This window comes from Juglans regia, chromosome 7 (genome assembly GCF_001411555.2).
Source record: "Juglans regia cultivar Chandler chromosome 7, Walnut 2.0, whole genome shotgun sequence".
NCBI lineage: Eukaryota > Viridiplantae > Streptophyta > Magnoliopsida > Fagales > Juglandaceae > Juglans > Juglans regia.
This window is the reverse complement of record NC_049907.1, coordinates 19,680,856-19,694,344: the sequence shown is the minus strand read 5'-3', so window position 1 is coordinate 19,694,344 and position 13,489 is coordinate 19,680,856. Positions and strand designations below refer to the sequence as shown.

The following is a 13,489-nucleotide window of genomic DNA, read 5'->3' as shown; positions in this document are numbered from 1 at the left end:
TGGCAATATTGTTCGTCGGTATAGGTTTTATTCTGTTGCGACAATGTAATTTAAGTCGCAACTCTAATTGTGGGCGCCAAAACACAAAAGATCTTTAGTTCTCCCTAATCTGTTTTCCCCCACCATGCTTGTTCTTCTCCACTTCGACAAAACCCAGACCAAAAGCAGAAAACCCATTCTCTACTAGCCATTGCCGACGGTCACCGCATTTTTTGATGGACGGAAGGCGACTTGAAGGCTTCATTGCGGTAACTACGCCGTTCACCTTCGGAGTCCCTTTTTCCCACACCCTTCTCCCCCTAGTTCGTGTTTCTCCATGGACAGCCCACTTGCAAATCCACATTCCTCGTAGATCCCCACTTTTTTCGTGCCTTTCATTTGATGGTGACGTCACTTCATTTTCGAGTCGTTTCCTGCCCCTAGAAAGTTGCCGCACAGTGCCTCCATATTCGGCTTGGAGCTAAGTTTTTGGGCTTCATTTTCCTGTCGATCAAGTCTGATTTTCAGGGAATATATTCCCTTTCAGGTATATTTTCTTGTCTAATTTTTCTATTACATTGCAACTTCATGCATATCTTTTTGGGCTTCATTCCCATGTTCTTCCATGAGGTTTTATTTTTGCTTGTACAATAATTTTTTTACACTGTCAATCTCATTCCCATGTTCTTCCTTTACGATGAACTCTGTTGGCAGCAGACGAACCTGAGAGATGTTTTCCTCAGTAGAGGCTGGGGAAATATCTGCACATTGAGGGGAAAAGTATACCCCTCAATGGTTCAGGAATTCTATATGGGGATGTGCGACATGCCTCATGATGCATCCTCTCACACCGTGACTGTACGCGGTGTTTACATTGAGGTATCACCAGATGTCATCGACGAGCACCTCGGGATTCGTCGAGAAGTTGAGACATTTGCACACTCAACACCCCGTGAGGATGTAGGCACTTCTACATCATCTACTAGCCGCCCATTTGAGCCAGCATCAGCCAGAGATGCAGGCCAGTCAGAGGCTGAGGATACTGGCGTCGAGGCTCGGGATGATGACCTAGACAAGGATTTCTACATTCTCACCGGGAGGGACCGCATGCAGATCGAGCGGAAGAACGCCTTAAACCAGAACCATCTGCTGCATTTCTTCCTCATTTGCACCTTATTGTTGCAACAAATGTCGATCCCGTGGCTCATAAAACCACATTTAATCGGCTTCGGGCAAAATTTTTTATACGAGTGGCACGTGGAGATCCTATAGATTTGCCACTGCACATCTTTGAGAGGATCCGTTACGAGGCGAGCATCGTCTCCACGGATAATCTCCCATACGGTGTCCTAATCAGCCGACTATTACTTGCACGGAGAGTGCCGACCCAGCCAGAGGAACGGGTCAAAGATCAGATGAGCCCCCTCGACATGACCAGGCATCGACGTAGCATTGGACAGGCGAGGGGACGTCAGCCACCCCCTGTAGAGGATCTAGTTCCTCTGACGTAGCCTGAGCCAGGTCATGTCGGGAGTAGTAGTCAGCATACGCCGAGTACATCTGCAGGAGATGTGCGGCCTGCTTGGGTTGATGTGGTCATCTCACAGCTGACTGCGCATATCGATCGATCGATCGCTTGAGGCTATATCGGCATCTGTTATCGAACTCACCTATCGTGTAACTATCCTCAACGACAATGTTGATACCTTGACTGAGGAGGTACGGAGTTTGACTTTTGTAAATAACGTTATCATCTGACTGTTGTTTACTACATTCTATCAAATTTTGTATTTTATTTTTAATATTTGTAAAGAAAAATATTATTGAATATTTCTATTATTTTTTAATTTCAATTTTTAATCTTCTTTGATGTTATATTTTTCAACTTTAATACTAAATCACTGCATTTCAAATATATATAAACGTAAATATATATTTATATATTGTAAATTGTGTATATATAAATATATACAATTCAATTTTTTAGACTTGTTCACAAATTATGCACAATAAAAATCACATAATTTTTAAATTAAAGTCATTTAATTTAAATTTACAATGAACGTTCGAATGTTATTACTTAACGTTCGAACATTGGCACGGACATTTTACGTTCGAACGTTAATTAATAACGTTCGAACGGTTGCGCCAAAACATTTTACGTTCGAACGTAAACAGACATAACGTTCGAACGTATATTTCCCATACGTTGAAACGTAAAAAAAATCTCATCTATCTTTAGTGACGGTTTGCAGAAACTGTCACAGAAAATGCCTTTTAGTGACGGTTTAGGGACTGTCACAATTTCCCAACCGTCACTAAAAAGCAATCGTGTTGTAGTATAATGGGTTCTCTCTGATCTGATCAGCCTCTCCATTTCAAAAAACTGAGTCACCTGCACGCGTGCTAGTTATAAGAAAATTGCTTATTTGCGACCAGTTAATTCTAGCGAAATGACTATTTGTAACTAAAATTAGTTGTAAATAGTCTTTTGATTGTAATAAATTGGTCACAAAAGCTCATTTTTCTTGTAGCATGCCTAAAAAAATGTTGAAAGTTATAATTAACTTCCCTATTTTAAAATTTTATATTCAATTTTGAGAAAGTTTTTAAGTTTAATCCAAATATCTTTAGAATACTATTTTTTTTTTCTATTTTGAAAAAAATCAAAACAACTTTCACAAAAAATAAAAAATAAAAAATAAAAATAAAAACCTTAGAAAATTTTACCTAAATGATTTTTCAATTATACTACATGACACTACTACTTTTACAAATTCCAATATAAAACATGTTAATTAACATGTTCTCGCACCACAGCTTATAACGTACTCATGTTTTCTTCGACTTTATTTTTGTTGGATTTAATTCCGAATTTATCGCCATTCGCCAACCTTCAAATATCGCTATATATGTGCCCCTCCACAAATATATTCATGATCTATTGATCCAACTTTCCTTGCCGCGCGCGCATATATGCTGCATGCATGCGGCTTGCACGCCCCTGGGACCCATTTCGATGGAATCTCGATGAGTTGGATTCCTTTCTCAAGGGACTGAGTCAATTCGAATGCATTCCTTTATAATATCTTTTATATATCTTGAGCACGCAGAAATTCTCTCTTATTTTCCTTCCTTCCTTCCTTCTTGAGGATGAAAGAGTAGTGAAAAGTTTCATCGAATCATGCTGATCTCAAGCAATCAATTAATTAAGTTTAGTGCATCATTAACCTTTCTGGCTTTCAACTAATATAGTAAAAAAATCCCTAGCTAGATAGTTCAACAATATTATAATTAATTTGCCATCATTTTCTATTTCTTTTTAAATTAATGAATAAACGCTTGTCCATTAAAAAAAAAAAATAGCTAGTGGAGATCAAACTTTTGGTCATTTCTTTGAATGCACTAATTAATTTATTAATGGAATTGAAAGAAATTAAGCAATTGATTCCTTGTGTGAGGAAGCTAGCCAAACCATTTCATTTTTAGAACTGATGCAGCTTGGTCATAATTTACTAATATGATTAAAGTATATGAAAAAAGTACAATATCCTAAACATTTTTTTTACAGTATACAAAGACTTGGTCATATATATGATACAATATATATTCCTTTACAAAGTAATTCCATCGCTTGGGGGAGTGCTGACTATTTTCAACAGACACTCACTACAATATAATTGATTTTTAATGACGGTTGGAAAATTGTGACAGTTTCCAACCGTCACTAAAAAATATTTTCTGTGACGGTTTTTGAAAACCGTCAATAAAGACAGATTTTTTTTTTTTTTTTTTTAACGTTCAAACGTAGAGCAAATTTAAGTTCGAATGTCACATATAAGTTTGAACATTGTGGCTACCTACGTACGAACGTGAAATCTTTTGGCACCAACGTTCGAACATTAGTAAGTTACGTTCGAACGTTAATTGTAAATTTAAATTAAATATGATTCTAATTTAAAAATGATGTGGCTTTTATAGTGTATAATTTGTGAACAAGTCTAAAAAATTATAAACACCACCCAAATACTTTGTAAAAAAAAAAAACACTGTTTTTAAATAATAAAAAAAAAAGTCTAAAAAATTATAATATATATTTATATACACACAATTTGTGAAATATAATTATATATTTATATGTATAAATATATAAATATCTATTTATGTTTATATATATTTAAAGTGCAGTGATTTAGTATTAAACTTGAAAAATCTAACATTAAAAAAGATTGAGCATTGAAATTAAAAAATAATAGATATATTAAATAATATTGTTCCTTACATATATTACAAACAAAATACAAAATATGTACGAATTTTGTAAACAACACTAACGTGAACGGGTTGTTCACGAAATTCGTACTACGTATCACCTCAATCAAACTCTCAACCTTTTCGTTGAGGATACCTACACGATGGGCTATCTCAGTGACAGACTCCTCTACAGCCACGATCTGTCGATCGATATGTACAGTCAATTGTGAGATCATTGTATCAACCCAAGCAGGTCATGCATCTCTTGCAGATGTACTCGTCGGCTACTGACTACTACTCCCCACACCGGGCCTAGGCTACGTCGGAGGAGCTAGATCCGCTACAGAGGGTGGCTGACGTTGAGGATACCCCCTCGCCTATCCAGTGCTACGTCGATGAGTGCTCATGTCGATGGAGCTCATCTGATCCGCTCCTCTGGCTAGAGTGGCACTCTTCGAGCAAGTAATAGCCGGTTGATGATGACACCGTATGAGAGGTTTTCCGTGGAGACGATACTCACCTCATAATGGATCCTCTCAAAGATGCGCAGTGGCAAATCAATGGGATCTCCACGTGCCACTCGTATCAAAAACTGTACCCGAGTCCGACTAAATGTGGTCTTATGTGCCACATGGTCTAGGTTTGTTGCAACAATAAGCTGCAACATGCGGAAGAAAGGTAGCAAATGTATTTGGTTGAAGGAGTTTTTTCTCTCGATCTACGTCCAGTCTCTCCCGGTAAGGATGTAGAAATCCTTGTCTCGGTCATCATCCCGAGGCTCATGGTCAGTACCATTAGACCATCACGGATAGTAGATGATGTAGAAGTGCCTACATCTACATCGAGTGTGCCGTTTGCAGATGTAGATGTGCGAACGACAGTTGTGTCATCAATCTGAGAGTTAGCTGTAGTCGATGTCTCAAATACTCGAAGAATCCTGAGTAGCTCGACGATCACATCCGAAATGTCAAACGACACACCGCGTACAGTCACGGTGTGAGAGGATGCATCCTGAGACATGGAGCACATCCTCATATAGAACTCTCGAACCTTTGAGGGGTATACATTCTCCCTCAATGTGCAGATATTTTCCCAACCTCTACTGATGAACACATCTCTGAGGTTCGTCTGCTCCCATATGAGCTTGTCAAACTCATTGATCAGGACCTCTCGCTGTACCATAACAGTACGAGCCCCGATCTGAGCATTGTCCGAAGTGGCTTATTCTCTCCCCCATTTCCGGGTATGCAAAGGATGAGCTATATCCTGAAAATAGAAAAAAAAATTATTAGTACTATTGATGCATCTTTTGCATTAATTTTAAACTGCTCTGCATTAACGTTTGAACATAATAAATTACATTCGAACAAGAGAAAACGAGTCGCAGCAGAATTGAATTGGACAAAGCGTAGTATTTTTTTTGACTTGCCATATTGGTCGTACTGCATGTTGCGATATAGTTTGGATGTAATATACATAGAGAAGAATATATGTAATAATATACTGGGTACATTGATGAGCATTAACAAAAAGATGAAGAACAAGATCAAGACGAGGAAAGATATTGAGAGAATGTGAATTAAACATAATCTACATTTGCGGGTGAAAGGCACTAGGGTGGTCATGCCACATGAATGTTTTACGATGACGAGGGAGGAGAGGATAAACTTCTGCAAATGGTTGCAAGGTGTGAAGTTGCCAGATGGTTATGCTTCAAATATTAGTAAATGCGTGAGCCCTGATGACTGGAAAATCAGTAGATTGAAAAGCTATGACTGTCACGTATTTTTGCATAAGTTATTACCTGTGGGAATTCATGGGAAGCTAACATCTAATGTACATGTTGTCATATCCGAACTCTGTATGTTTTTTAAGGATTTGTGCGCTTGGATGGTAAATCGAGATGTGTTGCAAAAATTGGAAGAAGACATTGCTACTATACTATGTAAATTCGAGCAGATCTTTCCACCATCATTTTTTGATGTCATGGTCCATTTAGCAATATATTTACTGTGAGAGGTACTATTGGGTGGACCGGTACAGTTCCATTGTATGTATCCATTTGAAAGATATTTGGGTCAACTGAAGCACTATTGGGAATAAAGCCAGAGTTGAGGGTTCAATAGCAGAGGCCTATATACATGATGAATGATTAACATTTTGCTCTCTATATATTCATGGTGTTGAGACACTATTTAATCGTCAAGAGTGAAATACTGATCTTGCTGCTTCTGCTCCTTGTGAGCTATCAGTGTTTTCCCAGAATGTACGACCCTTGGGTGTACAAATGGGTTACGATTTAATTGATGGAGAGCTGGGTAAAATTCGGTGGTATGTGCTAAATAATTACCAGGAGATTGATAACTATCTCAAGTATGTCATTCCATGTTTCGAATAATTCTAGTTTTCTTGAAGTTTAACTATAACTATTGTACTCAAAATATACTTCTTTTGCACTTATATATAACAGTGAGCACATGGACAAACTTAGGATGGAAGGCGTAGAGAATATAGAGGCAAGACACGAGGAAGAATTTTCCGGATGGTTTGAAGAACGTGTATGAACTAAAATTATATATATGTTACATTTTGAAACTTTTAACTCTGCGTAACTTTTAATAAATATATACTATTTCAATTGTTAGATTTCGGAACAACGTGCTCATGATCCCGGATCAATTTCTCCTGAATTGTATGCATTGTCCCGTGGTCCCTGAAATAGAACACTTCGATACACTGCATGCACAATTCAAGGTTATAGATTCCATACTCTAGAGCGTAAACGTAATAGAAAGACTCAAAACTTTGGTGTGTTGGTCGAGGGGAGTCATGAAGAAGATGATCCATTCGTATTGGTTTGTCAAGCTACCCAAGTCTATTACTTGATTGATCCAATGAAAAGTGCTGATGAAAATAGTGGAGAGATAACTTGGTGAGTCGTACAAAAATTTATCCCGCGAAATATATATGAAGCAAGAATGAGTGCAGATTACGAGAATAGTGAAGATGAAGATGACACTCCAATTGTAAAGGCATACCAGGAAGATGGAGAGGGTATTAACTTGTTTGTTGACCTTGGTACACTCAAGTTGCTTCCCTTGTGTAGAGATGATGCCCCACCCGTCCATCTCGATCCGTCAGTATTAAATGATCATTCAATTCAAGTAAGTGAGGGGGAAGAAGAAAAAGAAGAGTTAGAAGATGAAAACGAATCAGAATCTAGGCAAAAGGTGGATAAGGAGGATGAAGAAGAGGTGCATGATGATGATGAAGATGTTATTGATGGAGATTCTGAAACAAGCATGGCAACTACATCCGAAGATGAAGAATAAAAGTACTAAATATTTTATTCATATAGGTGACTATAAATATTATACTTTTCATAATTTCTTCTAATTAATTTTTCTTGATATAATTAATTATTTTCAAGGATGCCGTTTAAACGACAACAAAGAAATGTGCCTTCGCCAAGTCCAAGTCCTGAACCCTTGAACCCTTTAAGGACTCCCCACTAGTTGACACCTATTAATAAGGAAATATTATCATTGATAATTAATTATATAGTTAATACTTTTGTCTCAATAACTATATAACTATAATTATATTATTATGTAGTTGATGCATCTGCACATCGTGGTTGTGGCTATACACGTAGCATCTCTCTTGAAAAAAATAGAAGGCACGGAAAACTAAGATCACCATTCCTAATAATTCCACTGGAAAAGTGGATGATAGTGCAGCAGCACTTTTCTCCTATATTGGCACAGTAGTTCGAGCTTATGCTTCATTTTATATGTGCTCATGACGAGATATTCCGAATGAGATTAAGGGCACATCCAAAGTCCTTGTGCTAGTGAGTTTACTTTGAGAGTACATTTTTTTAACCTAATTTACTTGTTAGCATGAATTCAACCTCGACTTGGGCCGTAGCAAGGATTTGAGAACCGTGAATGAGTTGATGACTACACTATTCTGACGTCACAAGGGACGATGTCATGACCACTTCAAGAAGTTTGAGACGTTGGAATAGGTTGCGCAGTCCACTTTCCAGTAGATAAAGTTAGATGATTGGAAAAAGTGTTGTGATCTTTTCGCATCTCCAGATTATCAGGTATTTTACATTTATATCTTTTAATTATTTACATTTATATTCGTTCTATATATTATATGTATACATATTATAATTAACGTTCTTAATATATTTTGTAATACTTGAGTTCTACAAATGTACAAAATAGATCCTCTTTGACTTCTACCACCGTACTGATTTAAGGTCATTCCACTGTCTTACTGAAAAATGATTATTAAAAAATTATAGAATTAATTTATTTTTCAGATATTCTTTTATATAAGTACTAACATTATCTTTTTAAAATTGCTAATGTCACTTTGTTAGAAACCTGATGATCTTGAAAATTTTTTCCTCATTCATGTCTATGTTGCTACTCACACTAATGAGCGTAGTGAGTGGATGGATCATATCGTTGTAGGTAATTATGTAAGAAGTGTTAATTTTATTAAATAAATTATGCAATATGTGAATAATTCATTTTTTATTTTTATTTCTTTTAATACGTTACTTATTAACGATCATTACTTTTCAAATTGCAGGAAAAAATGATGGAGATGCAGTCGGCTTCTGTGGAATCCTTTCCTAGTGACATAGATATATTCACGCAATTGCTCGGGCCGCAGTCTAGTATGACAAGAGGTTTGAAACGATCTTTCAAGCATAGATATTCATCCTCCTCAACTTCATCGACTTCACAAATTAATAATCTTACTAAAGATTTAGAAGCTGCACAGAGTGAGAATGAGTATATGAGGCCAAGACAGCAAAAGTTAGAGTCTCTCTAATTAATTAGAATGACAATCTCATTTAGAGACGTGCTTGCAAGACCAACAGAGAGACCAGGAAGAAAGAATATGCAGTGAAGTCCAAGAGCAAGTGTAGCGGGAGATGATAGTGTAAATGGAGCGTGTTATGTCGTTGCAATAGAAAATCGTCACTAATTATTTTCTGTGACGTGCGCACATTAGGTGGCGGTCGTGGTGACAGTTTCGAACCGTTACCAAATATTTTTAGTGACGTTTTGGTAATTTTTTGTAACGGTTTTCTCTATCACAAAAAACAAATTGTGTCGTAGTGACTCAAGTTTTATATATAGTTAATTTTAATTAAATTAGCTTTTAATCAAAGGATCTGCGCGCTGATTTTGTAATAATGTTATCTGGAACTAAATCAGCACCACTAAAATCAAGTATTTTTTTTTTTATTATTTATATTTATAGAGTTATTTTAAAACCAACTATATATATAATTATGTGATAGTGTCACTTCATAAAAAAAATAGAACTTTTCTCGTTGTTTTGTTATCTGCAAATTAAGGCATGGTCATGAAATATAATTTGGTACCATATGCGAGGCATGAAAATTCAACACATGCGAGTTTCTAAAGTCTACCTTTGAATTTCAAGGGAAAAGATAGAACATATATATATACTTCATGAACAGTTATTTTTATTTTATTTTACTTGAAACAAAAAATGAAAAAGAAGATCGAGCAAGCAGGCAATATCTAAACATTTTCCTTCATGAGCTGACTTTGACTAGTGGGGATTAATTCGTTGCTTTGCGTACAAGCTAGAAGAATAAGTTCACAGCGCAGGTCGATCGGGAGTGTAATTTTCCTAGAAATGGTTAATTAATTTTAGTGAAAGGTCCACTTCCAATATTATTATTTTTAATATTACGTACGTGATTCCAAAATGAAGAAAAAATAAATAAATAAAACGTGTTATACCAAGATATGCAAATTAAACAATTCCTATATAGCAATCTGCGGAATTATATATTATATGATCACTTATTGAATTGCGTAATCTGCGGCGCTTTCATAGCAACAACTCTAGGCGCGCTACCCATTATTAATTAGGGTTCATCCAATAACACCCTAATTAAAATCAGTCAGACAAATGATCTTTTAAACAGCTGACGCTTGGCAATTAATATAATAAAATAAGGTTGCTTTAATTAATTTGTTTCTTAAATTAGCTTTTGATCATGACATGAATTGCTTGTTAACAACCTACGGTTATATATCATGATCTAAGCTGGCTGCATTCTTTTACATATATGTCACATTCTTCATGAAGGTCATAGAAATTTGTAAGAAGCTATGCTTATAATTAAGCATTAATTTTAAAGAGCATTGACGAATCAACAATATTCTTATATATATTATCAAAGGAGTGGGATGAATTAAAGGAGGAAAGAACCAAAGAATATCGACATGCACGATAGCCACATATATAGTTCAACTACATGACCACAACTAGCATTGGCAAGCCGAAGAGTATCTTACAGTTAAAAGTGGAGATGTCTTGAACTTTGGGGAGATTGATTAAGGTACTCACTGATCAAGACATCAAAGAATTAATGGCAGATAGCGCTGTTGGCTCTCTGCTTGAAAAGCTGCTTGCTCGCTTTGTTGAAAATGAGGTGCAACTCTTGAAAGGGGATCCGGAAGACGTTCTGAATCTAAGAGGAGAACTAGAGCGTATGAGAGCTTTCCTAAAGATTGCAGATGCGTTGGAAGAAAGTGACGTAGAATTCAAAGTGCGGGTTAAGCAAATAAGAGAGATCGCATATGAAACTGAAGATGCTCTTGATGAATTCATGCTTCTTCAAGCACATGATCATGCAGATGGATTCTATGGGGCTTTCCACAAATTCTCTTGTTGTATCAAGAACATTAAAGCTCGTTATCGTATTATTTCGGAATTACAAGCCATCGGATCCAGAATAAAAAACCTTTGCCAAGTTCACGGGAGGCTGCTTCCCAGATTCACAAGAATCAAACAAGGTTCGGGCTCCACGAGTGCAGAAAATACATGGCAAGACCGTCGAGGTGATGCTCTTCTTCTAGACAAGACTGATTTGGTGGGGATCGATGAACCTAAGCAGCAGCTAGTGGAGTGGCTGGTGAAGGGTGGCAATAGACGTGAAGTGGTTTCTGTGGCAGCAATGGGAGGAATGGGCAAAACTACGTTGGCAAAGCAAGTATATGATGATAAAGAAGTGAAGAAACATTTCAAAAGGCGCGCTTGGGTCACTGTTTCTCAATCTTTCAAGATAGAAGAACTCCTCAAAAACATGATTCGACAGTTCTTCAGTGTAGTCAGCAGACCAGTTCCAGAAGGATTGGACGACATGAACAACGACCGGCTGAGGAGAATAATCAAGGACTTGCTCAAGAAAAGCAGGTACTTGGTGGTTCTAGATGATGTGTGGCACTTGAATGAATGGGATGTTCTCAAATATGCCTTGCCTAACAACAACTGTGGCAGCCGAGTAATGCTCACTACACGTAATGCTGGTGTGGCCTCCAGTTCCTCTTCCGGTGTGGAATCTGTAGGTAAGGTTTACAACTTGAAGCCCTTGTCCCCAATGGAATCTTGGGATCTTTTCTGTAAGAAAACCTTTCAAGGGAATGCATGCCCTACTTATTTGAAGGATATCTGTCAAGATACTTTAAGAAAGTGTGAGGGACTGCCCCTTGCAATTGTAGCAATCAGTGGCGTTTTGGCATCAAAAGACACCCGTAGGATTGACGAGTGGGATGTCGTTGGCCGTAGTCTCGGGGCTGAAATTGATGGCAATGACAAACTGCAGGATCTGAAGAAAGTACTTTCGCTAAGTTTCAACGACTTGCCTTACTACCTAAAAGATTGTTTCTTGTACTTGAGCATCTTCCCAGAGGACTATCGGATCGAGCAAATGAGGCTGATTCGGTTATGGATAGCGGAGGGATTAATCGAAGCCAAAGAAGGGAAAACACTGGAAGAAGTTGCAGAGGACTACCTCAACGAACTCTTGAATAGAGGTCTTTTGCAAGTGGCATCCGTAACCAGTGATGGAAGGGTCAAAACGTATCGCGTCCATGACGTGCTGCGGGAGATAATTGTGTCAAAGTCTAGAGATCAGAACTTCACCTCCATTGCTAAAGATCAGAACGTGATGTGGCCGGATAAGGTTCGACGCCTATCTATACATAACACACTGCAAAACGTACAAGAAAACAGGTCTGTTTCTCGACTCCGTTCTTTGTTCATGTTTTGGGTGGTAGAAAAGCTGGATATACAAAGCTTGTTTCCTGGTGGTTTTAAGCTGCTAAATGTTTTAGATCTGCAAGAATCACGTTTAAAAAGGTTTCCAAATGATGTTGAAAACCTGGTTTATTTGAAATATCTAAGCTTGAAGGGCACCAAGGTTAAAACCATTCCAGGAACTATAGGGAAGCTCCAGTACCTAGAGACTCTGGATCTTAAACACTCCCGCGTCACTGAACTGCCTGTTGAGATCTTGAAGCTCCATCGACTTCGACATCTCGTTGTATATCATTTCAAACTTGAGTCTTACGAATATTTTCACTCTCGATATGGTTTTAAGGTCCAACGAAATATAGGACAAGGAAATATAGGAGCTTTACGATCCCTACAGAAGCTCTGTTTCATAGAAGCAAACCAGGGTGGTGGCGCTATAATGATGGAGCTAGGGAAACTGTACCAACTAAGGAGGCTTGGCATTGTAAAGCTGAGAAAAGAAGATGGGAAATCTCTATGTTCATCCTTAAAAAAACTGACCAACCTTCGTGCGCTGTCTCTAACTTCAACAGAGGAGGAAGAGATTCTTGATTTGCAGCACCTTTCTTCTCCGCCTCCATTCATCCAGCGGGTGTATTTGAGAGGACGTTTGGAGAAATTACCTCCATGGATACCATCACTGCATGGACTGGTTAGATTGTATCTGAAATGGAGTAGACTGAAGGAATATCCACTTGTGCACCTTCAAAAACTGCCCAATCTTGTACACCTGGAATTACTTCAGGTTTATGAGGGAGACACGTTGTATTTCAGGAAGGGTGGGTTCAACAAGCTTAAGGTTTTAGGCCTTGACCAATTCAATGAACTTAGATGCGTGCAAGTGGAGGTGGGAGCAATGCCTTGTGTTGAAAAGCTAATTATCCAGAGGTGTGAATTGCTGAAGATGGTGCCGGTAGGAATTGAACATCTGACCAAGTTGAAAGTTCTTGAATTTTTTGACATGCCCGAAGAGTTTATCAAGACTCTTAGTCCAGATGTAAAGGACAGTGATTATTGGAAGGTAGCTCACATCCCAGAAGTCTATTCTACCTACTGGAAAGAAGGTGGATGGGAGGTCAATACTTTAGATCTTTGTGATGGAGAGAATTCT

The 13,489-nt window shown here is 37.7% G+C and overlaps 1 protein-coding gene across 1 annotated transcript; it reads left to right on the top strand.

The window, feature by feature from the left end:
* Nucleotides 1-10,672: 10,672 nt before the first annotated feature.
* On the top strand, nucleotides 10,673-13,489 carry LOC108983762 (disease resistance protein RPM1-like; the record flags this gene model as incomplete). Its single annotated transcript, XM_035691446.1, has 1 exon — nucleotides 10,673-13,489. A coding segment is annotated over exon 1 (2,817 nt), but the record flags the coding sequence as incomplete, so codon positions are not given.